The sequence below is a fragment of the Ornithorhynchus anatinus genome, chromosome 1, assembly GCF_004115215.2.
Source record: "Ornithorhynchus anatinus isolate Pmale09 chromosome 1, mOrnAna1.pri.v4, whole genome shotgun sequence".
Taxonomy (NCBI): domain Eukaryota; kingdom Metazoa; phylum Chordata; class Mammalia; order Monotremata; family Ornithorhynchidae; genus Ornithorhynchus; species Ornithorhynchus anatinus.
Window position 1 is genome coordinate 32,109,612 of NC_041728.1, and position 26,273 is coordinate 32,135,884.

At 50.7% G+C, this 26,273-nt stretch overlaps 1 protein-coding gene across 3 annotated transcripts; it reads right to left on the minus strand.

Annotated features, from left to right (window-relative positions):
- MAX (MYC associated factor X) lies at positions 1-25,394 on the minus strand. Of its 3 annotated transcripts, none has more exons than XM_007662680.3 (5): positions 25,189-25,394; positions 24,968-24,994; positions 14,016-14,123; positions 2,904-3,027; positions 1-1,635 (listed from the first exon to the last, which is right to left on the minus strand). In XM_007662680.3, the coding sequence occupies exons 1-5, from the start codon at positions 25,222-25,224 to the stop codon at positions 1,448-1,450; spliced, it is 483 nt and encodes a 160-aa protein (XP_007660870.1). In that variant the 5' UTR covers positions 25,225-25,394; the 3' UTR covers positions 1-1,447. The 3 variants fall into 3 exon arrangements, with proteins under 3 accessions (XP_007660870.1, XP_007660869.1, XP_007660871.1); XM_007662679.2 differs by having other exon boundaries at positions 2,904-3,033; XM_007662681.2 differs by lacking the exon at positions 24,968-24,994 and having other exon boundaries at positions 2,904-3,033.
- Positions 25,395-26,273: the final 879 nt, after the last annotated feature.

Sequence of the window (26,273 nt, forward strand, 5' to 3'; positions counted from 1 at the left end):
AAGGATAAAATAAGTTTTTATTTATAGTCTTATAGTAAAGGGGGAAGCCTTAACTTGCAAGACAATTCTTGGGCAGTATGTACAACATACTTTTTTATTTCCATGGAATGGAATCAAACATGGACCGAGACTACATAGTATACACTAGAGATCAGCAAACGCCAGGAGTCGAGTACGGTGGGGGTAAAGACGAAGAAAAGATTTAAACGCACGATCCCTCCACTGGGACCCACCGACCGTGTCCAGGACTGGGGCCGGGCGGGAGGGGAGAGGGGCATCTCGTAGAGGAGGCGGCGGGTCCCTGAGCAAGAGGGAAATGGGGATGAGGATCGGGGAGGAGGGAGTCCGCGCTAACCTGCAGGGTTTAGTACCAGTACGATGCTCTTGGTGTATTTACATAAAAAACGGTTGGCTCTATTTCTTAGAAATACACACAGAGAGAAAGGGAGAGTTTGATCATTACTTTATGAATCTGTCGCTTTACAGTTTCAACATCATCGGGGAGAGGGGGAAGTCCAGTCAGATTCAAAATTTCAGTAGCAGGTAATAAATATTAAAACATCATCGATTGCCCTCAACACAGTGCCCGCCACCCTCACCCAAACCCTTCCTCCCTACCGCAAACACAAACCCACGCCAATCCCCGGGTGCCCCAAAATGCCTCGCTGCTGCAGCCTCCAGATACGCACCATATGGGTGTCACCTGACGCACCCGAATGCTGGCAATTCAGGCTTTAAAACAAACAAAAAAAATAGCCGGCTTCACCTGCCAACTTGGTGGCCGAGACGCACGGCCTTCCGCTGAAAATGTACTCCACCTGCCCTCGGCCAACCGCAACCTTCCCGCTGGCCTGGCCCTTCTAGCGGGAGCGATTAAATAAAAAAAACCAAAACACTTTCGTCTAAAAAAAAAAAAAAAAAAGGACAGAAAAACAAACAAAAACAACTCCCCCTCTCCGTTGTTGGTTTCTTTTTTGTTTAAGCAGGGCAAATCTGATTATTCCCAACCGCTTTTCTTCTACAGCTCGAGCAGTTCGCAGATTCACAAAGTCTATCAAATGAGGGGCAGGGGAGAAAGGGTGGGGCTCGTGTTGGAGAAAGGAGTCGCCCCTGCTCTGGAGCCCGGCAGGATGGGCAGGCGGGGCGGCGGCCTGTGCTTAGGGGTCCGTCCATCTGTCCTCCGCAGAAAGAGCTGCCAAGTTAGGATGTTTTGGTTGAAAAACATATGACGGGAGAGGGAGCTGCTGAAGGGGAGGGGGGAGGGGGGTGAAAGCTGCAGTCCAAGAGCTTCTACTTTAAAAAAAAAAAAAAAGAAAAATAAAGAGTCTGTGAAACAGCTTGGAGGGGTGTCTAACGATGAACTGAGGGAGGAGACGGTGGAGGAGGAGGAGGAAGAGGAGGAGGAGGAGGAGACAGACAGACAGTTTTTAGTGCTGGCCTGCCCTGCTTAGCTGGCCTCCATGCGGAGCTTCTTTCGGCTCTGGGGCTCTTCCGGCTCTGACTCGGAGCTGGAGTCGGAGCCCCCGTCGAAGGCGGAGATGGTGCTGCCCTTGGGGTTGGTGTACAGGCTGTTGTCCGAGGAAGAGTAGTTGGCCTGCAGCTGGGCGCTCGACCTCGCTTTCTCCAGTGCACGGACTGAAAGGCAAGACGAGGAGCACGTCAGGGCTGGGGAGCCTAGCAGGGCCGGGGAGACTCAGCCTCGGGGTCCTTCCTGTTCTTCCGAAGGCTTGGCTTCGGGAGGTCCGGACGTGCAATGGCCCTCTGGAGGCTCCGCCCTCCCCTCCCCGCTCCCGTGCGACTCCGGAGCAGAGATCTGCGATGTCATCACCCCCGCCACAGAAGCCCGGCACACGCGCACGGACCCACGGAAACGCCCACCCGCCGAGGATGAGCTCTCTGCAGGGCCCGGCCACGGAATGGAGGAAGAAGAGCGGGGCCGGGCTCCCCCCACCCACCCATCGCAGCAGGGGTGGGAGCGGTTGCACCGGGAGGGACGCGGCGGAAACCGACCGGCGGCCCGGGGTGACGCCACGGAACCGGCCAAGGGAGAGTTTAGGTCACGCTCCGTAACGAGACAGACCCTCTGGTCGCGAGAGCCCGGGGTGGGGGGTGGGGGGCAACTGGCAGCAGCTCACCAATGCACACTGCTCCCGAGCCCCGACATGCGGGATACGGCGGCTGGCACCTCCCATCCCCACCCCCCGGCCGTGTCTCCCACTCCCAGCCCCGGCTCGGTTTCTCCTGAGCCTGGAAAGCCAAGAACCACCCTGTTTTGGCATCGTTCTAACCCAGATGGTTACTTGCATTTCCTTCTACTTGCATCTTCCATGAGGGAGGAAGAGAAGTGAACTCCCCAGGAACAAAGACCTTGAGCGGCTCTCCCTTTGCCCTGCGGTCACAGGAAAAGGCGGTTGTGAGCAATGGACAACGCCGTGGGCCGCCCTATGGGCGGCCCCAATCAGACAACCATCTACGCTGGCCCTTGGGAGTCTTGAGGCTTGGTACTTACACCGCACACTTTCTTCCGATGGTCTGCAAAGCACTCTATGGACCTCGGTGCCAGGGGACCTCCCCCATGTGGAGGGAAACTGAGGCAGAAAATGGGGGTCGGGGGAGCGGTGCCACGTCCCAGGTCAGAAGCGAGATGGGCAATCTTCAGACTTGCGATCTAGAGTTCCATTCCCTAGTCCCCACTGCCCTGACTCAATCATTTTAGGGCTCGGCAAGTTTCAGCTGCTGCTTGGGGAAGTGGCCAAAGGTTCTTCCTCAGACTAACTCCTGGCCGCTTCACACCGCGTCTCTGGGACGGAGGTGGCTCGTCGGCTCTCCGGGCCCGGCTCCGCTCCTGGCTTTCCCGGCCGAGGTAGAGCAGGGCCCGCTGCCCCTACGCCCCGGGTGCTCACCTTGCTGCTCCAGGAGAGCGTTCTGCCGCTTGAGGTCATCAATGTCCTGCTGGTGTGTGTGGTTTTTCCTTCGCATGTACTGGATATACTCTGTGGCTTTGTCTAAGATTTGGGCCCGGGATGCCTGTTGCAATAGTGAGAAAAAGCACAGGGGACAAAATAAAGACCTAGTCCACAGGAGAGGGGAGGCCCAGGTTGTTTTCCGCAGTCGCTGGAAGGAAGGGGCGGGGGAGCGGAGGGGCAAAGCTGGCTGGGAAACCGGTCGGGGGTGAGCGAGCCGGCGGCGGGGCCCCGGGCGTACAGCACGGCAAACTGCTTAGCTGGGCACCAGTTACTGACTAATCGCCCGTGACTCCTGAGGCTGGGGACCACGCCCGCTGAGGGAAGACAAGGGTGAGACGATGGACGGCTGGCCCCTCGGGGGAAGAGAAAAGGACCGGAGGAAGAGAAGGATGTTAAACTTCTCTTGCAAAGTAGGGGCCGCGGGGAGAGCTCGTCAGGCTGCTTTCTAGCCTGCGGCCCTGTCTCCCAAGGAGAGAACGCTACGGGGGGGGCGTCGAAGTATTAAAACCTTGATGTCAGCCTCCGAGAGAGCGGAACAGGGCAGGTTGAGCAACTTCCGGCCGAGGCCACGCTCTTTACTCTCCACGTGACGACTGTGGGTGCAACCGTCTGGCCAGAGGAGTAAGTTGGTAGTGAGAGGCGTGAGATGATGGGACCAGGTAACTGAGAGGTGTTGCTCTCAGGTGGCAGATATCGCCAGGGTGACTCAAAGCTGCTGCTCGCACAAGTTACTTCACAGTCCATTTCTCTGGGGTGACGCGGTACAGAGACATAAGGCGGGGGAGCCCAGAGAGGCTCCCGACTGAAGCGTTCCCGGTGGTTCCCCTCTGGAAATCACAACCCGCGTTGTTGGGGTGGGGAGCAGCTCCAGGCAAGACTTCAAATGCTTAGTACAGAGCTCTGCACACAATATACCCTCAATTGATTCCATTGATTGATTAAGGACAGAAAAGCGCTCCAGTACTTTACACGGGTCCCAAATTTCTAACAGTGGGAGACAGAAGTCACCAAAGGACTAACGTATACAAACACACCTCCTTCTTGGTGGCTTTTACTAGGCCCTCGGGAGAATACAAGTGGGGAAAACCAAAATAGAGCCTCGCTTATTCTTCCCAGGTTGGGCCCATGGGCTGCGGCAAAGACACTCAGCTCTTTTCTCCAAAGTGCCACGGCTGCATCTGGATGACCTCGATATGCACACGAGAAGGTCTAGGAGGGGAAAAGGACTCTGGGCCCTCGAGTGAGGCAGGACCAGAGGGAGTGTCCCACATGCAGGAGAGGCGGCTAACCACGTCTGCCTGGGCCTGCATGCTGCTTGCCCTAGTTGAAGGCTTGAATGGGGGCACGGGACTGGCCCCATCTTGGCCCTTGCCCTTTCCACGACTAACCCAGCCTAGCCAAGGTTCTTCCAGCTCCTCTCCCGGTGAAAGCCATTCTCAATGCTGCTTCCCATCTTCCCCAATAACTGAACCTACCAGGGCTTTTAATTACTGGGTGGCAAAATTAAGCAATGCACACACTCAAAAAGGGAGCAATTAAAGGAACTCGCTTTTCTCGTTACCGCCCCATCACCTTCGACGTGAACAGCATCTCACGTAAATATTTCATTTACCTAATGGTTTGTCGTTTATCCTGTGTTCTAGATACACACCTGCCATTTAGACTTTATCTCCTTTAGATGATAAAACTCCAGGGGGTAAGGAGAGCGTGGAGTTAAACCTTGTACAGTCCTCAGCCCAGCAGGTTATAAATATGGGTGTTGAATACTTTTGGGTGATGACGACGATGATAAAGAGGCGCCGTTTTCAGGGCTGCACCCTTCCAGAGTCAGACAGCAGTTTCTCCTTGTTTTCTTACAAGTGAAAAGTTGGACACTAACCACCTATCTCCGATATGGAAGATGGGGAAACCGCAACCTTCTAAAGATGAAAAAGCATCCTGCCAACATCTGACCAGAAAGGAAGGGGAGAACAGGGTAGCCCCTGGTAACTTAAAAACCAATTTCCCGTAGAGTACAGGCTTTCTTTTCTCTCTTTTGAAGGAGCCCAGAATATGCAGCTTTCCAACAAGGCAGGGTGGGGGGGTGTCGGGGGAGATTTGGAACATTAGATTTTCCCAGCCCTTACACGGCAGCTAAAATAAATAGGAGGTGGGGTGGAGCCGTGATTCGGATAATCCTACATATACTCAGCCCCAGACTCCGGGGGTGGGAGAGGAAGGGAAAAAGGCCAAACGGAATATCCTCGCCTCAGACTTCTGACGCTGTTTGGGCAGCACGAATGTGACTGATGGCAGTTGAGAAGCTACCCTGCTTCTTTCTCTCTTCTCATTCCCCAGTGGTAGCGGTTGCAGAAAGGAAGAACTCAACCATTTCAGGACCCTCCAAATGTTTCTTCCTGAGAGGGCCTCCCAGCCCACATTTTCCACCTCCCTTCTGACACTGGATATCAGACATGGAGAATCAGAGTGCACGGGTCCCAGAGTCTCCCATAACTTGTCAAAATCATCTAGCATTCAAAGGGGAAAGTTTACATTCAACAGAGGAAGAAAAAAAAAAAAGGAAAGCAGGAAATGCAACCTCTCGTCATTTGTTCAACTGATCCTTCTAACCGGGTAGACTGGCCCAAAGGAGAATAAAACCCTAGGGCAAGAAGCAGCGAGGCTCCTTTAACACTCCAAAACACCCCGTATCTAACAGGCAAAGCTCCCCACCAACCCAGCGTCACAGTTGAAGTGATCGATTGGGTCTGGTAAACCAGTATGTCCTAGAATGACAAGGAATTGCCCTTGTAGGAGAGACTGTAAAATATTTGTTGTTTGGATATTATCAAGCCAGAGAGATGCCAATGAGCCTTTATGACCTGGACTCTGAAGCAAATTTGAATTTGGGGCTTTCGGTTTCTGTTTTGCAGAAAAGGTCTCAACCAGATGAGTTAACGGTAAGACCGAAAGGGTTATTTCTGGGCCTGGAAATCATTTAATGCCTTATTTCTGCTTGTTGCTTGGGATGGAACACCTATTCTTTTGGTCTCCAACCAGAATTCAATGAAAGATAAAGGCACTCTACTCTTATTTTTTTCACCTGCTGCAGGGCCTAGTTAACTCCCAATGCCAGGGCCCAACTTCCAACAGCAATTTTTCTTTTTAGAATGGCTCAAAGATAGGCCATGGGATTGGATGAAATGGAGTTGAAATGCTTCATGTGGAGAGGTGGTGGGAAGATGAGGATAAGGAGGAGGGAGGAAAGTTAAGACTTGAGCTCCTAGAATTTTGTTTTCCCCCAAAGGAGCAGCTCTTTCTTAGGCAGAATAACGTTTCACTGAAGGGTCTCAAAATTAAGACCCTCACTCTGTGGGACTGGTTAAAACCTAAGAAATCTCATGCAGGAATAACATCTGATAACTCACCAAAGAACTAGGTTGGCAAATTTCATCTAAAATGATTTTGACATTCTACCTCATTGCCAAAATCGCAGACTCTCCTGGGTAATAATTTCCATTCTGCAGCGGCAATATCATCACCTCAGAGCTGGGAAAAGACTTATATACACAAATATCAGAAAGTCCAACTCACCAAAGTCAGTTTTACTGGGCAGGATCATTTTTAAGGGAGTGAAGCCGTTTCTTTTGAGAAGCCTGCAGGATCCCTAAAATAGGGGCTTTTTTATGGTCTTTATTAAAATGCATACTATGGGTCAAGCAGTGTTCTAAAGCACCGGGATAGGTACAAATCACTCAGGTTGGGCACAGTCCCTGACCCACATGGGGCTCACATCTGATTTAAACCAGAATTCAAGTGAATAATTTAATTGAACCACCAGTTGTCATTGAAACCACCTAAGAAGCTGAAACACCTCAGGGTCGAAACAGGTCCTAAGTGGCCAACACACCCCTCCCTCAGTCACTCTACTCCTGACATGAGCATAGTAAATCAGGGTGCACGGGGCGCAGTTAGGGTGTGAATTTTTACGGCTCGATCTGATCCAACCGACAAATCTTCTTTTAAATCAGGCTTAAGCACCCACAGAAAGAGAACTTTTAAAATCTGGGTTATTTTTCTTCATACTTTTGCTGCCAAAATGGTCAAAATCATCAATGTAGGGCATGTGCGTAATGGATTCCCCATTCTCGCATCTCCATGACTGTCAACAGAACAGCGATGTATTTTGGAGCATTAGTCACCAACAGAGGAGGCTGTGATGTTTGGTCAGTTTAGTCTATTAAATCAAGTATAATATTATTCTCTGGGCAATTTTCCTTCTCTCTACTGTAAAGCACTGGAAGTTGTCCTCATGATCGGTTTTACTGATTTCTTCTTCTTTCTTAGAGAAGCAGCGTGGCTCGGTGGAAAGAGCACGGGCTTTGGAGTCAGAGGTCATGAGTTCGAATCCCGATTCTGCCACTTGTCAGCTGTGTGACTGTGGGCAAGTCACTTAACTTCTCTGGGCCTCAGTGACCTCATCTGTAAAATGGGGATTAAGACTGTGAGCCCCATGTGGGACAACCTGATTCCCTTATGTCTACCCCAGCGCTTAGAACAGTGCTCTGCACATAGTAAGCGCTTAACAAATACCAACATTATTATTATTATTCTTCATGTGCCATTTATTCTCCCTTCAGTATAGAGTCCTCACTCAAAAACAAGATCTATCTCACTGTTGGGAGTTCAACCAGCCTTCTTTAGTTTTGGGTGGCTTTCTTTGCTGTGTTAGCCAACAGATGGCTTGTGAGAGGGTACATTTGTGTGACACTTGCATCATTTGCAATGCCAGAAAGGAGTGATGTCATGGAAGAAAGCTGGGGGGAGCAGAGTTGTTACATGCGAATCACACCAAAAAGCTTGAGATTGAATAAAACCTTAGTTTCAAATCGAGTTTAAGTGAGAAAACCTGACAATTACCTCCCCAAATGATATTTTTGAAACAAACAAAAAAAATCCACAGAAGTGTCATCATACAAATTTATTTTTTGACACCTTTTGCGATCTTCTTTCTTGGTCACCAAGAATACTTTGGCAGAAAAATACGTTTTCCCACCACAACTTTTGTCCCATCTCTCAGAAACATTTAGTACAGGAGCACTTGAAAGGATGCTCCCTTTTCTTCAGACAAAGAACTGTTCCTTAGGGTGGTAAATGTTCTAAACGTAATATGCGGAGATCGCTACCTAGCTATGAAATAAAAATACCAAGACACTCCACCTTCTATGAACACGGTAATGAGAACTTTAATGAGAAGACGTTGTCGGTTTCATCCAAAAGACAATCCCTCCAGCGGCCAGAAGCGATGCGAGGAAATAACAGAGCTGGACAAACTGCTCACATTCCTAAAGTAATCTCACCCTCCTTAGATATACTGAATGGGAGAGAACGGTTTGCCAAAGCAGCTTCCTTCTACCCTAGGGTTTTCCACACAATAATAATAATCGTGGCATATGTTAAGCAGTTGCTATGTGTGAAGCACTGGGGCAGATACGAGTTAATTAGGCCAGACACTGTCTCTGTCCCACATGGGGCTTCCCAGTCTTAGTAGGAGGGAGAACAGATGAAAAAACCGAGCAGAAGGGGGCTGTTTGGTCACCACACCTCCTCCTCGAGGAAGAGAGGCTTCAAAGAAAAATAAAATCATTCTAATGAAGGATAAAAAGGGCCCTCTCTACACATTCACATACACCAGATATCCAGAGAGGGTCTGGCAGAGGGAGTTGGGAGCGTCAGCTGCTTGTCTTTTAACATTAGTTTATAAAAAAGCCTAAATTTGCCTTGGCCAAAGGAGCTGGAGGACCACCACCCTGCTTTTCTTTATTTTCGACCAAGGCTACACTCTTTGTCCTTCGTGACCATTTCTGGGCCCTTCGCTTCAAAGGAGACAAGATCAAGGCAGGTGACAGATTCAGAAGGACGGGTAAGGGAGATACAGGTGGTTTCTGTAGGTCACCGTTTCTGGCACTGGCCCAGGTGAACCCACAAAAGGAGGCCTCTACCTCGATGAAGGGCCCCTGAGCCAGTGACACAAGTGAACCCAAAGTTGCTACCGGGAGCTTCCTGGCCTATTGGAAAGGGGCCGAGCCTGCGAGTCAGTGCCTGCGGTATGACCTTGGGCAAGTGAGTTCACTGCTCTGTGCCTTGGTTTCCTCATCTGTAAAATGGGGGGGGGGTCCAATGGCTGTTCTCCCTCCCCTTAAGACTGTGAGCCCAGTGTGTATGTCCAACCTGTCTTGTGTCAACCCCGTAAGCACTCATTATGCTCGGCACAGAGTGAGTGCCTAAGAAATACCCCCATTACTATTATTAGAGTCCTTCATGAGGTAGGCCCACCCCCAAGGGTTCTGGACCGGTGGGACAGTCCAGGCAAATGGGGTTCGCTCTTCCACTTACTCACCATGACTGCCCCCATCAGGGTTTCAGACCAGGAGGACTACACCTGCCCATGCTCGGTTGCCCTCTGGACTTCTGGGACTGCGGCCCACAGATGACTGAAACAACGCGGCCACACGCCGGGGGAGTGAGCCTCAGGCTGATTCTCGTTCAGCCAGCCCCAGTGCTCTGGAACCTGAGACCACTCGCGGGTCAGCCCTGAGCTTTTGGGTCCTTATAATAATAACATCATTTGTAAAGGGCTTACTCTGTGCCAGGCACTGTACTAAGCGCTGGGGTGGATTCCAACAAATCGGTTGGACACAGTCCCTGTACCACATGGGGCTCATAGTCTCAATTCCCACTTTACAGTTGAGGTAACTGAGGCACAGAAGTGACGTGCCAAGGTAACAAGGCAAACAAGTGACGGAGCTGGGATTAGAACCCAGGTCCTTTGGACTCCCAGGCCCTTCGGACTCCCAGGCCCTTCGGACTCCCAGGCTCTTCGGACTCCCAGGCCCGTGCTCGATCCAATAGGCCAGTGCTGCCTAAGGACTGGTTCGATTTGAGAGTGGGCCAGAATTTGAGATATCTAACGCCAAACAGGCACACCTGATCTTCGCACTCCCACGAGAAGGACAACCTTCTTCAAAGGTTCTAGAAACTGTGAAGCAGAAGATTATTTCTAATAAGTGGCAAGTTAGCATACCACCCCAAAGCCCGCCAGGAAGCAACTGAAAAACTACAAAAGTCCAGGGCCAATCTGACGGCCTTCTCTGCTTGGTTGCTAGAAAAGGCACCATTTCAATTTTTCCTGAGAAGCTTATTCAGCCACTTCCTAAACTGCAATATTCAAACAAAATCTCCAAACACCTGACAAATATTGATCTCGCAAAAGGACACTTTACAGAATTTGGATACTGCAGGGAACTCTAGTAGGGGGCTCTATAAAATTCAAAATGGGATTCCAACAGGAAAACTTTCTGGCAAATCTCGGTCTTTGGGAATGTTCCTCCAACTCTGAGCAACCAGGATTCCAAAAGGCTTCCCAGCCCATTTCCACTTCCCAACTCCAAGGGACATAGGTTCGGCTCCCTACCGTGGGAAAGGAATTTAGGAAACCCGTGGCAGTGCTCGCAACCATCTCCTCGATTTTCAGATTAATCTGAATCCGAATTAAATTACCAAGGAATTGAAAGGCAAAATGTAGTCCATCATTCAAGTGGGAATTTTATCAGGATGTGAATCAATATCATCAACAGCAACAGCAATGGTATTGAGGACTGTGTGCAGAACACTGTACTAAGCATTTGGGAGAGTACAGTACAACAGAGATGACAGACCCGTTCCCTGCTCACAAACTCACAGCCTAGAGATTACGATCCATAGAAGTTACAGTCTTACGTGAAAGGGAACACCACGAAATTGTTTATCGCGGGTGGAGGGAAGTGAATCAGAAGATGGCCAGGACCTGGGCCGTACACTTGAAAACTCTGTTCCTTACTCAAGCTGCTTGCTTAGCTCGGTCTCAGCGGGAAAGGTAGCTCCCTCCTTCCCCCTGAGCCCCTCCCCATTTCCTGTCACATCTGAGTTTCCTGAAATGGGTTTCTCAAAGAATTTACGGTCCCGAGGAACTCGGAATCACAGACCATTTCAGCCTCAAGTAACTTAGCAGCAAGAAGCTAGCAGGGAAACGCCTGTCAAAACCCTAAGTGAGAGGTTGGACAATAGTCTACACTCGCAATTAAGGGCTGTCAGGTTTGCCCTGAGGGACACTGAAACTGAAAAGGAAACCCCAAGGAGCAGAGACCCCTCGTCACCAAATGTCTCAACCTGCGTGTTCACGCAACTCGGATCAAGTGTGAGTCAATTTCCTTTGGGTGAAACCCTACGATTTTAGTAACTGCATCATCAGGCAAGAAACTAGAAGTCTGTGCGGAGTCACGGGACCCTAATCGCATCTGCTGGATGCACTTACCACGCTGAGGCTGGGCCAGAACAAACCAGAGCTGGGAAGGTGAAAAAGCTTTGATACTCGGAATAGAGAAATGAGACTTGGGCTCTCCTGAAACAGAAAGTACTGCCCAATAAAAGGTTCAGAGCCTTATTACCATAAGTTTCCTCTGAAGGCAATACCTATGTCCATATTTTGGGTACCCAATAAATACACCAAATGATAGATTCCAGAATTGAAAGTGCCCAGAAAGAACTCCAGAATCTTATGGCCCCAAAGTACGGACTTTTTCAATTACACGGGAGCAGTGTGGCCTAGGACAGCACAGGCCTGGGAGTCAGAGGATCTGGACTCTAATCCCCAACCTGCCACTTGTCTGCTCCGTGATGTCAGGCAAGTCACTTTACTGCTCCGAGCCTCAGTTTCCTCATCTGTAAAATGGGGATTAAGACTGTGAGCCCCATGTGGGTCAGGATCCGTAGCCAAAATGATTATCTTGCATCTACGCCAATGTTTACTACAGTGCCTGGTTCATATTAAGTGATTAACAGATACCATTAAAACAAAACACCCAGCAAATTTTATTCGGCAAACCAGGGATTTCCTTCCAATGTTTGTAAAGAAAAAACAGAATTCCTCCTGAACGACTGAGAACCTTGTCAGAAGTCAAGGGAGGAGAAATCACAGGGACAGGGAAGAATGTGTTCTCTGTAGGTCGAAGACGATCTCTGGGATCGATAGGGACAAAAATAGCCACCAGAACCTCTGTGACCTTTGACATCTTCAGGTCGTACAGGCTTGGCCCGCCAAAGGAATGCCAAGTTTACAGGCTTTGCCCGCCAAAGGAATGCCAAGATACGCTGTGGCAAAAGCAGCACTATCAATTGCCAGTGGCCTAGGTTGGCATGAGACGGTATTGTTCTTTGTACACGTGCCCTCTGACTAAGAAAGGGCGGGCCTGCCACCAATCATAAAGATTCTTTGTGTTCAGACAAGTGTTGCACCCAGGAATGCTGTCCATCAAGATAAGCACCTTGGCTCAGGGCAGCTGGGAGCCTGTAAAAGGAGTCTGCGGGAACCTACAGCAAAGATTCTGACTCTGCGTTGATGGGTTGTCACGTGGCCTGCTTCCTTATTCTTTTAACCAACTCACCCAGGGAGGCTGCCCTGTGAAAGGCAACATCTGCAGGCAGCCTTCCAAAATACAAAAGGGTCAATCAATCAGTACTGTGTGCAGAACAGTGCATTTAGCACTTGGTAGACACCCTCCCTGACCACACGGAGCTTAAGGTCCAGAGGCCAGTGATGATGATGGTGGGACTCCCCAGTGGGAAATGCCAAATGAGTCTCGGTCCCGGAACTTCGGAATCGAGAACTCGACCCCGGGGACGGATAACGTTGCCTGTGGTTCTCCTTAGTGCCATTCGCACTCTGTATCCTGCCAGTCACATTTCTGCTGGGGCACAGCGTGCAGCAACGCAACACTTTTTAAAAGAGCCCACAAAGGTTCCCTCCCTACGGGCCTCCCTGCCCCTCCCCTCGCTCAGGAGCCATTTATAGCGGAAGTGACCACAACACTCACAAATGCTAGAGTGCAAAAACCACATGGTTGGGGAGTAAGTGGAAGATGGTTGGGGGGGGGGGAATAACCAGCTGACTGCCACCTGAATCAAATCTTCGCCAAACAAGCTGAGAGACATCTCCCCATCCCAACAAATACAGACTTGAAAATGGGAACTCAAAGCACTCCTAGGGACGGTTTCCATACAGGAAAAATGCTTATTTCAAGACTTCTTTCTCATTTCTGGATTCACACCCTGCCCCGCACACCAATCAATATCTCAAAGCACCCTTTTCCCAGATTCTGGTTCAGTCAGCTGAACTACTGCAGAAGACCAAACAGATCGTATTCTAGATCTTGGATGAATTAGAGAAATAGAGGCCATAACGAACAGCCAAAAGGGAAAAGAGTCATTCCAAAATCATCAGGGAGGGAAGGGAGAAAGCTGACTAGCTTGATTTCAGAGCGGGTTCAAATGCAAGCACTCGTGGCCTTGTTTTCCATTAGTGACAGGAAGGCTTCACGAGCGGCCCTAACCTTTGTCCTTGCAAAGACACAGTAGCGGCCCAGGCTGAGTAGGAAAACATGCCGGGAATGAGGATTGCAGTTCTGCACCTCCCGGAGAGCTCAATCAGGTGAAGAACATGTCCTTAACATCCCACAGTGAAGCTCGGGTCTTTTAGACGGATGCTTCCTCGATAGTCCGAAGGGAACTCTTACCGAAGACCAGGTGCAGAGCTTCTAAACAAGTATTTCGAATGGACTTCCCCAAGCCACTTAGTACAGTGCTTTGCACACAGTAAGCACTCAACAAATATGATTGAGTGAATGAATGAATGATGGGAAAGACTTGGTCGGATCTTTCTCCTTGGGGAGGAACACTGGTTTCCTCATGTCCACTGAGTGACACATTACATCTTACTTCTTTGGGTTTTTCCCCTAGGAGACCAGTCACAAGTCCTTTCTGCAAGGCCCAGGCAAAGAACATCAGTCCAACCTTAGAGTTGTCCCACCAAACCACCGTTCTGCCTCTCCGGCGTGAAGGGAAGAGCGAGAGGACTGATCCTGAACATCCAGTGACTTTCCCCTGTTCGTTCCCGCCGGCTTGGCAACCGCCCCGAGGGGAGAAGTGGGGAAGCCAAGCAAGGAAAGAACCTACTGGCTTTCTCAATAAACTCACCTTCTCTCCTTGGAGTGATGGAACGGAGTCCCGCAAACTGTGGAAGCTGTCTTTGATATGGTCCCTGCGCTTGCGCTCCAGTGCATTATGATGAGCCCGTTTGTCAGCCTAAAAGAGAGGGAGAGTGACAGTGCGAATGAGGGCCAGCGATCCTCCACCGGAGCACTGCGGGAAGAGGGTTCGGCCTGGAGAACTCAATGCCCTCGGCGTGGTCCCTGGCAACTGAACTTGGAGGCGCCTGATTGGGGTGGGGTGGGGGAGCCGGGGAAAGGAGCGAAGGGGGTCTCCGGATTTAGGCCCTGCTGAAGGGAGGGGAAAATGGAGTGAGGAGCAGCAAGGTCCATAACAGGAACATCCAAGGCAGCTTGAAGCATCCAGCTCACGCACGAGTAAAATAAAAAGTTATTCACAGGGGCAAAACTTGCTCTCCCGCAGCCCGTCAATCCTTTCCCCCGTCTGCCCGATGTGGTAGGACGACAGTTAACGACAGGCCATCGCCTATAAATCCAGCGGCGGAATCTCCAGCGTGCATTTCCACTCCGGGAGGGCCCCAACAAACAGCCAAGGTTATTGGTGCTGCGCTACTTTCCTTCACAGTGCTCCTCTCTCCACTCTCTGGGATTCTAAAAATGACGTCCCCAAATCTGAGAACTTCTGCCAGCGGTCAGATAACAGGAGCAGAAATCCGGAGAGAATTCAGACGCAAGAACCCGAGATGAGTTGTGGCAGGGCTCAAGACCCAGAAACGACATTTCAAACAACCTCATGTTGTTCAAAGTTTTTCAAAGAGACCTTAAGCTGTCCTGCCAAGGGCTTCCCCTTCATACAGGCTGTGCCAGGAGCTGGCAAAATTCTGAGACGGCAAGGCTTACAACATCCGCATGCCCTGAATAAATTACCTCAGGCACCTGTTGCAAAGTCATGTTGGCTTGGCAGGATCCAAATGCCTCAAAGTCTCTCTGTCCTCGACTGCTCAGAATCCCAACGAAGCACTGCATAGGAGAGACGGCGCAGCTATCCTCTAAACTCTGCTTCAACAAGCACATACAACCTGCTCCATAGGCACCCGAATCCCACCGATGGGAGTGAACCAACAATCTCCCGCTGAGAACGCATCCTGAGCACTGAGGTACCTTCATCACTTGTGAAACCTACCAAAGAACTGAACTAAAGGGAAGAGCAATCCGTTTGAGGGTAGATCAGCTTAACTTTAACCCACATTAAGGAGAATGCCAAAAGCTTAGCACCAAAAGAGGAGCGAGACTCCGTCTAGGAGAGTGCTTCCTTCCCAAATGGTACCTAATGTGCCCGAACCATATTTCTTAAGAATGCCACCGCTTTACTTTTTTCCTTGAGCTGTGATACAAAGGTAAATTACATTTGACCCAAGAGTTATAGAAGAATTAGGGATCTAAGCGCTCTATTGGACACAGTCTGAGCCACTCAGGAGGGCATCTACCTGTAACTGAGTCACTTTCTGATTGCCCAAACACAATGCCCTAACTATTCTGCACTGATGGACGCATAGTCTGCAACATGAAATCCCATGTTGCGCTCCAGACTACAACTTTCTATTTCAGGACATACACCTGGGGGCCTTCCTCAGGACCTGTGAGCTTGCTCAGTCTTGAACTCATTCACTGGGCTACGCCAAACCCGTCCAACATGGGCCACCCAGAGAAACTGAAGAAAGAGGCAATCAATCAGTCGTTGAAACGTTGGCCAGCCAATTGCAACACTACCCCGCTTGCCAGACAACCTGAGGCCAGAGATTTTCTTCAACAGCCTGCTTGATAATACCACAAAGAGAGCCTGCCATGACAGAGCACCATCTTCTGAAAGAGATACGAATTAAGTGATGAATCTATTCATTCTTCTATCTGGAAATCCTTTCCTAAAGCATCCTCTCCTGTTCTTCCTAGTCACGTGGTCACCAGTGGTTCAAACCAGGCTTTTGCCTGAAAGGCACCTTAACCAAACATAAAACTTGATGTTTAAGTTCTCCCGTTCACAGGCCGATGCGGCTTTATGGTCGTACGCTTTCTCGCTGCTTTCCACCATGCTCCATCCCGACTGCCATTTTACCGGAAAAATGTTCTCACAACTACGGCTTCTACCTACTCAATCATCTGTATTGTTCTCTTTCCTAGCCATCCTATTTTCTCAACTTCAAGCAAAATAGAAGGCTGTTTGGAAACAATCAAACAAAGCAAAACTGAAAAAAGTTCCCTTGGACCAACTAACCAATGGAATGTACTGCACGCTCAGTACGCAGAGCACTGTGCTAAGCGCCTGGGAAGAATACAACAGAACCAAAGACAGGTCCTGCCCTCATAGGGTTGACAATCTAAACAAAAGAGGCAGGCAGACATTAGAACGGAGAAAATTGTCATCACTTTCCTCCCGGAGTGGTCTTAATTGCTAGGATCGGGTTAAATGTGGTTTCAATGAGCCCTTGCGGGCACGGCCCTGCCCGGGTGGAGTTGGGGTACCCAAATCTTCCCCACAATGCACCATTCTTTTCTCATTTACTGAGCCTTGAAAGAACTAAAACGGACAACAGGCCTTTTGGTCGGAGGGACCATCAGTGAACTTGGCCGTCGACCATCTGTAGAAATCTTGGCTTCTCATCTGGAGAGCCAGCCAAATTCGAGAAGCCGGATCGACAACACAGACAGCACAGCTCGCGGCCTCTACACGGGCCTGAGCTGGGGACTGTTGTTCCCGATGCCGCGGATGGGATTTCTCCTGGGGTTCCAGGTCTGATCAAACCACCGGAGAGGGTGGAAATTTAACCCAGCCCTCGCTCCCGTATCCACTCTAGCAGAGGTCATTCTGGGCAACCTTCAGGTGAGCGAGCTGTGAAATCTACATCAGGTTCTTCCCACCTAGGACTTGATTATTCAGAAAGTTTCAAACAAGCCAGGCTCACTTCAGATCTCAAGTCTAAACCGAACAGGCATCTACATCTTTTACCCACACCTCCTGTGGCTTGGAGAGGCACACTGAAGGCCTTCAATCAAAGTTGATCCTATTGCTCTGACCACTTGTTGGCCACAAACTCCCGCAGTGCCAACCGGACCAACTTGACAACACTAACCCCCATCTCATTCAAACGGGATGGCTAGCGGTCAAGACAGAGCTCTCCACCACGGTGGCCTCTTAGCCGCTTTGCAGGCCAGCATCTTCCTAGAGAAATGCCACAGTTCTAACCGCCATGGAAGAAACTTCATCCTCTTGGGCAATGACTGACTGGCGGCACGTAGGAGAACCTGCCCCACGCACAAACGCAGACGGGGTGAGAAAGGAAAAGAAGAGTCACACAGAGACACCTTAGAGAGGCAGCCAAGCTCAAATGAGTGCTCCCTAAGGCACCGAGAAAGGCCCAGTTCCTCCAAGAGGTCAGTGGGCAGTAGTGAAAGCACCATCCTCAGGCCCTACCTTGGAGGGGGCAGGGGACAGAAGACTCCCCAGGGCAGGCGCAGGGAAAATGGTCTCACTCTGTCCCAGCGAGGCGGCAGTGACTAATTCGGCCTCTTAAGGTAACTAGATTAATAGGCCCTGTCAGAGCACCGGCCCATCAAGGAAGCCAACGTATACAGGGATGCGGGAGGTCTGGGCAGGCCCTATGGATGCTTGAAAGAGACCCAGGCATAAAACGCATTTGGACTTCTTTGCCTATTTTTTACCCAACCCCTCGGCATCTCACAGGAGCGACTGGAATACAAGTTATTGCTGGCACTGTGCCCAGCCCTGCCTCTAACAACAACATGCGTTTCAAGAGTTACTCTATTCTGAAAGCAAAGACTTTCTTAACCGTTAAGCTGCTAAATCAACGGGGCAACCCTGCCCCAGCCTTTTCGCGAGCCTCCCTCCCTCCAGACTCCCTGCCCTCCTCTCCGTATTTCGCTCGGCCGCCCGGATCATTTCCTTAAAATATCATCCTGCATGCTGCTCGTCGCTGCTGGCAGCCTTCCAGTGGTTGCCCATTCCACTCTGCATCAGGAGGAGATTCCTGACTAGCTTTCCTCAACACCCAACTGCGCTCCTCTCCCACTATAACCCCAGCGGGCCCTCTTCGTTCCACTCGAGCCAATTACTCGCTGTACCTCGTTCTCACTTCTCCCACTACTGACCTCTCACCGGTGCCTTTCTCCTTGCCTGGAACTCCCTCCCACTTGAACTGGACAGACCCCAGCTCTTCCGATCTTCAAAGTCCTTCGGCAATAATAAAGATAGTATCTATTAAGCATTTACTGTACTCAGAGCACTGTATTAAGTACTGGGAAAGGCTCCCCAGGTGGTAATTACACATGAGTCCCGTCCCTCAGTTAAGGGGGGAGAGATGAAACCGAACACTAAGACGAGATGAAGAAATCACATCCCCTTCAAAGGGACCTCACTGAAAAACCTCTTACCTCCCCAGGTGACATTCCTCCTCAACTGCCACTTCAGAACCACCTAAACACTTACGAATTCAAAACCATCCAGGGCCCTTATGTACAGATCTCAGGTGCATTATTACTTAAGTACTAACTCATGAACGCACGCCCCTCTTCCTTCTCCCTGTAAATCTCGCCAACTACACTGTATGCTCCTTGAGGGCAGGGAACATACATCCGATTACTCCTAAGTATTCAATACGCTGCTCTGCGCACAGCAGGCACTGAGGAAATAGTGCCGACCGACTGAACCCTGTCACCGGCCCAGTGGAGACAGCACAGATAAGACTTGGGACATCTGGGTTCTAGCCCCGGGTCTGCAACTGGCAGGATGCTTGCTGGGACCATAACAACAGCAGTGTTGGTTTTTGACCAAAGAACCAGCTAGGGCATCCTGCAAGGTGGACGGGCCCATCGCTAACATGGGCAGGAAAGATTTCAGAGCTACCGAAGCACTAGCACTCCACAGCACTTCCTTGAGCTATGAACGGGGCCTACATATTTTTAAAAAAAAAAAAGTAAAGACATCTTTTGCACTGCATTTCACGGCATGTGGCACCTCTGCTCAATTATTTAACTGTTGCACTCCGGGCCCCAGCCGGAACAAAACTGGAGAGGAGGAGAGAGAAAAAGTGGTACTGCACTGACACAGTCCGTTTCTTTGCCCAGGTTTTCCAGCTCGGGCTCGAGGCTCACTCGGTGAACTCCGCATGACACCCGCCTCACCCAGGTAGCAAGGGAAAGTCATCTGGGATGACCCAGAGCAACAAGGACTCTCCATAAAAATAACTAAAAGAATCTGCAGTGTCCTCCCAGCTACCCAATATATATAAAATACCACTTTATCGACTTTGGCTTGGCCGGCGATGACATTTTACGTATTTGGATAGGCAAAGGAGCCGCCCAGCTTATGGCAGGAGGAAAATATCCCTCCAAGCTGGGATGAGCTGAGTAGCTAGAATTTCCTACCACTTGCTTTCTGATGGTTATGTCCTCTCCAATTCATGCAGGCACCCCCCTATAATAATAACAATAATGAATAATTATGGTATCTGTTAAGCGCTTACTATGTGCCAAGCACCATTCTTAGCTCTGGGGTAGATACAAGGCAATCAGGTTGGACAAAGTCCCTGTCCTTTATGGGGCTCGTGGTTGTCATTCCCATTTTACAGATGAAGTAGGAGTCACAGAGAAGTTAAGAGACTTGCCCAAGGTCACACAGCAGAGAAGTGGCGGAGCCAGAATTAGAACCCACCTCCTCTGACTCCCAAACCCATACTCTCGCCACTAGGCCAGGCTGCTTCTATCCGACAGAGGCAATTTTAATAGCCCACCCACTTGACCGGGAAGTGGACCATAACTCCACAGAAGATTTTAGGCGAAAAAGGAAGAACATGTGTTCGTGAAAATGTCGATATCCGTCATCATTAATCCAAGCATCCTAATTAACTGGGAATAACGGTCCTGACTGACAGCAGACAAGGCCTATCGGTTCCCCCGCTACTTAGACGATGCCCAAGCGGGCCTGACCTTCCCCCACAAAGCACCTCTTATTTTACAGCATTCACGACTGGCATATTCCAACTTGCTAGGGTTGAGATCCACCTGCGAAAACCCCTGGGAGGAAAGGTTAATCCATGCTTCCCTGACATCTACTCTTTTAAGAGGGTATTTCGGTAGGCTGCTCGAAGACAGGGCAGAGAGCTCCTCTATATCAAGCCTCTTTTTTAAGTCCCCTTGAGATTTCCCTGCCCCGATACTTAGAAGTAAGCTCCAGCAAAATCTGTTACTTGGGCCTCTTCGTCAACCCTTAGAAGATGGAGAAAACCCACCCTTAAGAGCTTCGGAGCGCCGAATCAGGTCACGCCGCCAACCCTGGATTCCCTGACGCTGCTCCAACATTTCACCAGTTTTAAAGGAAATCACTTGGAAAAGTTCTTCGAACACCCAAGTTCTCTGTTCACCTCCATTAGGGTGAAAAAATAAAAAATAAAAGTGATGTTTATTGAGGAAACCAAGTCCTGGGTTCCAGAGCCAGAGTCAGCCCCGAGATTTAGGAATATAATCGTACTTCAAAGATTCTGAGCCAAGTAGAGAATGGGCAACGCAGAGGACTTGGGCTCTGCCAACGACTCTGGCTAAAGCCGGCAGTCTGCTCTACAGGCCCCAATCTCAGAGGCAGTTCTGCTCTCCTACCTTTCTGAATAATTCCCAAAGAAGCAAATACCTCTTGAGACATCAAATACTTCATGCCGGAAAGCTCCAGAAATGGGATCTGACAAACCCACTTAATCTTCCAGAGGCAGTCTGCCTATCGATTGGGTTAGAATTCTTCATAACCATGTTTTTGAATAGACGAAGATTTTCGGGGTATCGCCTTACCCCTAAATTTCCCGTTTGGGCTCTAACCTCTTCCAGGAAAATCTCACCAAAACAAGGAAATGGATGTAAAAGTAACCATTTACACTCATTAAGATAGACTGGCGCAAGGAATTGATCTTCAAAAGGCCGGCCAAGGCGCTTAAACAAAAAGATGCACTCCGATCTTGCAGGGTTGCAAGGGTTTGGTTAAAGGAAACACTAATGACAGAGTAGTACAAAAATCTATTCATCTGCTAGATGATCTAGTGAGGTTTTTTCTAACGAATACATTTACCCCTTCCTCAGCCTAGAAAATGACATTATAATTAAGTTTCACTTTCTGTTTTACTTTTGCTTCTGACTCTCGCCTGCCCACATCTCCTGCATTTCTCAGGATACAAAATATTTACAGCCATTAAACGTAACTTTCTATGGACGTCATGTGTCACAGAAACTTTTCTAAATTAAGCCTGCTATTTCTAAACTCTAATATAACTTACTTGAAGGGATCTCTTTAAAATCAAGACAAGAACTAAAAATGGCTCCTCCAAATGGATAAATTCCTTTTAACAATAATCACTGTGGCACTTGTTTTAGGAAAAGAAAGAAGCAAGCAGCGAGTCACTGAGCAGATATTAATCCAATAGTCACTACAGAAAAATGGAATTCCCACTGCCTAGGTAATGTTAGCAATTGCTTGTGGTTGCAGAAAACATCTGTCACATTGTCACTTGTCTGCTGGGTGACCTGGAGCAAGTCACTTAACTTCTCTGTGCTCAGTTACATCACCCGTAAAATGGGGATTAAGACCGTGAGCCCCACAAGGGACAGGGACTTTATCAGACCTGCTTTGCTTGTATCCACCCCAGCGCTTGGAACAGTGCCTGGCACATAACTAAGCCCTCAACAAATATCATAATCATTATCATCTACCCCGGCACTCAGAATAGTGTCTGGCACATAGTAAGTACCTTACAAATATCATAAAAAGAACCCAAAACACTACCTTTTTGCATACCACGGTGACTGTACTCAACTCACTTGAAAAGCTTGACATTTCAAACCAAAATGATCAGATTTCTAGATGTTAAAAGAAGCAGATGGGCACTTGCATCATCTGCTAAAACAACTGAAATTTATAAGCAGCAGCAAGGGGTTGGGAGTCGGAGGATCCGGGTTCCAATCCCAGCCCCGTCACCTGCCAGCTGTCACTTAACTTTCTCAGCACCTCAGTTTTTCTCATCTATAAAATGGGGATTCAATAACTCATTCTCCCTCCTCCTCAGACCGTGAGTCCTAAGTGGCCTAGGCACTGTGTCCGACCTGATTAACCTGCATCTACTCCAGCAGGTAGAAGAGTGCTTCACACCTAGTAAGCACTTAAATACCATTAAAAATAGCAGTTTTCAGACTAGGTAAGATGCTAATTGTATTTTGTGATTTCACAAAATTTTAATATTTTTGAAATCCCTTCAGAATCTCAAAAGCTTCCAGGACTTCTTCGGAGGTGTGTGTGTTGGGGGGGGGGGGGGGGGTGTTCCCGTCTGCCTCGATCAAATGGATCATGGATCAGGTTTCTCTCTGTCCCAAGATTATTACAGTCTCCTCAAAGTCTTTACTGCTCCAACCATTCCCTGTTCCCTTTAAAAAAAAAAAAAAACCCAAACCAAAACGAAAAAAACAAACTTGTTTTCCTCACGCTGATCCTCGGCTCTTTCAATTTCCGGTCACCCACCAAGATTCCCTCCTCTTCCGCCTTCCTCAGTCCCAACCCCTTTCGCTGGGATTCGCATACGCCTCCGCTGAGCTGAATTCCAGGTACTGGCCGGGACAACGGGAACCACTCCATCTGGGCAAACCCATCCCCAGCCAGTCCCCTGGTCTTCTTTCCCCCTTCGGGGTCCCGCTCCCTGCCATATGCTCTAAAGCCCTCCTCCATCCCAAAGACGTGGAAGCCGCTCTTTTCGGACGGCGGGGACCCCCGGACTCCTGGCTCCCAGAGCATCCTTCCTGACCCCCAGATTGGTCCCCCAAGGCCAGCTGGGTCTTCCCTCGAGCCCGGGCTCCTCCCACCCGTCAGGGGCCGATAGATGCGAAGTGGAGCCGGGAGGATCTGGGAGCCTTAGGTCCCATGTTCATTCATGCCATGGTATTTATCGAGCGCTGACTGGGTGCAAAAGCACCGGTACTAGGTGCTTGGCACCGGTACTAAGCGCTCGGCACCAGTACTATGCGATCGGTACCATACTAAGCGCTCCGCACCGTACTAACAGCTAGACACCGTACTAAGTGCTTAGAACCATACGAAGCGCTCAGCACTGTATTAAGTGCTTGGCACCATACTAAGTGCTTAACTCCGGGACTAAGTGTTTGGCACCGAGATTACACGCTCGGGACTGTAGTAAGCGCTTGGCACCGGTACTACATCCTCGGCACTGTATTAAGTGCTCAGCATGGCACTAAGCGCTCTGCACCGTACTAAGTGCTTAGTACCATACTAAGTGCTCAGCACTCTATTATTGGCACTGTAGTAAGTGCTTAACAGTGGGACTAAGTGTTTGGCACCTAGACTACGTGCTCAGCACTATACACTAAGAGCTCGGCACCGTACTAAGTGCTTAGAACCATTCTAAGTGCTCAGCACTGTATTAAGTGCTTGGTACTGTACTAAGCGTTTAACACCGGGACTAAGTGTTTGGCACCGAGACTATGCGCTCGGCATGGCACGAAGCGCTCTGCACCGTACTAAGTGCTTAGCACCATACTAAGCGCTCAGCACCGTATTAAGTGCTTGGTATTGGACTAAGTGGTTAACACCAGGGTTAAGGGTTCGGCACCTAGCCTACGCACTTGGCACTGTACTACGCACTCAGTTTGGTGCTGAGTGCTCTGCACTGTACTAAGTACTTAGTACCATACTAGGTGCTCAGCACCGTGTTAAGTGCTTGGTCCTGGACTAAGCAGTTAACAGCGGGGTTAAGTGTTCGGCACCGAAACTACGTGCTCAGCACTGTACTAAGCACTCAGCATGGCGCTGAGCGCTCTGCACCGTTCTAACCGCTCATCAGAGCACTAAGTGCTCTGCACCGTCCTAAGTGCTTAGCACCGTACTAAGCGCTCAGCACCGTATTAAGTGCTTGGTACTGGACTAAGCGGTTAACACCGGGGTTAAGTGTTTGACACCGAGACTACGTGCTCAGCACCACACTAAGCACTCAGCATGGGCAGAGCACTAAGCGCTCTGCACTATCCTAAGTGCTAAGGCACCATACTAAGCGCTCAGCACCGTATTAAGTGCTTGGTACTGGACTAAGCGGTTAACACCGGGGTTAAGTGTTCGGCACCGAGCCTACGCGCTCTGCACCGTACTAAGCACTCAGCATGGCACTGAGCGCTTTGTACCGTACTAAGCGCTCTGCACCGTACTAACTGCTTAGCACCACACTAGGCGCTCGGCACCGTACTAAGCACTCAGCATGGCACTAAGCGCTCTGCACCGTCCTAAGTGCTTAGCACCATACTAAGCGCTCAGCACCGTATTAAGTGCTTGGTACTGGACTAAGCAGTTAACACCGGGGTTAAGTGTTCGGCATCGAGTCTACGCGCTCGGCACCGTACCGAGCACTCAGCATGGCGCTGAGCGCTCTGCACCGTGCTAAGCGCTCTGCACTGTGCTAAGTGCTTAGCACCACACTAGGCGCTCGGCACCGTACTGAGCACTCAGCAGGGCACTAAGCGCTCTGCACCGTACCGAGCACTCAGCATGGCACTATGCGCTCTGCACCGTGCTAAGCACTTAGCACCACAGTAGGCGCTCGGCACCGTACTGAGCACTCAGCAGGGCACTAAGCGCTCTGCACCGTACTAAGCGCTTAGCACCACACCAGGCGCCCGGCACCGTATCAAGTGCTGGTCACTGCAGGGCGCGCTCAAGCCCGGGACTAGGCGGGTCGACACTGGTCTAAGCGCTGCGGCCGCTGCTCGCCGCCCCCCCCGCCCCCGCCCCCGCCGTGACGTCACCGGGGCGCTTCCCTCGCTCTGCCCCCACCACGCTCAGAGGCGTCCGGGCCCCGCCCCCGCCGAGGGCTAGCGGGGGGGAGGGACGGGGACACACGGAGATGCAAATGAAATGGAGAGAAGGAGACGTACCGCAGATTGAAACCTCGGTTGCTCTTCCTGGAAGAAGAGAGAGAGAGACAAATAGAACAGAGGGGTTATTTTTTTTTTGGCACTCGGCAGGGGGGAAGGAAGAAAGAAAGGAAAGGGGGGGGGGGAGGAGGGAAGGGCCCGGCCGCCCCCTCCCCCCCGATCGGGCGTGGAGGAGGACAGGACCGGCCGCCCGCGCCCGGGGAGGGAGCCCCGGCACTCACGTCGCTCTCCACCTCGATGTCATCGTTATCGCTCATTTCCTGCGGCCCCCGGGGGGGGCGGACTCACCGACGCCAACCGCGACAACGAGCCGAGCCCTCCTGTCTCCCCTTCTCTCACTCTCCCCTCCGCACTCACTCCCTCACAGGGCCCGGCCGAGCACCACCTCCTCGCCGCAGCACCCGATCAACGGCGGCACGCACGGCCCCCTCTTCTCCCCCCTCCCGGCCCTCAGGCCACGTGACCGGCCGCCCCGCCGCCCGCTGGGACATGTAGTCCCCGCCCCCGCCGCCTCCTCGGGCCCCGCCTGGCTTCGGACTACCGGTCCCGTCAGGCCCCGCGCGGCGGGCGGAGGACGGGGCCCGCCGCGCCTGCGCGGCGCGCGGGGGCCGCCGGGACTCGTAGTCTCCGGCCGTCGGCCAGGGCGGGAGGGGTTTCCTTCGGAGGCCGCGCGGGGGCCGCTGGGTAGGCCGGGGACACGTGGAGCCGGCCGGGGGCCCGGCCGCCACCCCCCCCTGGCGGCCGAGCCTGGCAGCGCCGCCGCTTGGGGAGCGGGGCGGCGTCGAGGCCGTGGGGCCGCATCCATTTTCATTCATTTATTCATTCGGTAGTATTTCTTGAGCGCTCACTATGTGCAGAGCGCTGGACTCGGCGCTTGGGATGGACAGTTCGGCAGCAGAGAGAGACCATCCCTCCCCGATGACGGGCTCGCAGTCTGAATGGGGGAGACAGCCGGCAAAGCAAAACAAAAACAGGGCAACATTCCAACCGCTTAGTACAGTGCTCTGCGCATAATAATAATGTTGGTATTTGTTCATTCATTCAATTCATTCAATAGTATGTATTGAGCGCTTACTATGTGCAGGACACTGTACTAAGCGCTTGGAATGTACAAATCGATAACAGATAGAGACAGTCCCTGCGCTTTGAGGGGCTTACAGGCTCATCGGGGGAGACGGACAGACAAGAACAATAGCAATAAATAGAATCAAGGGAATGAACATCTCATTAAAGCAATAGCAAATAAGTGCTTACTACGTGCGGAGCACTGTTGTAAGCGCTGGGGTAGACACAGGGGAATCAGGTT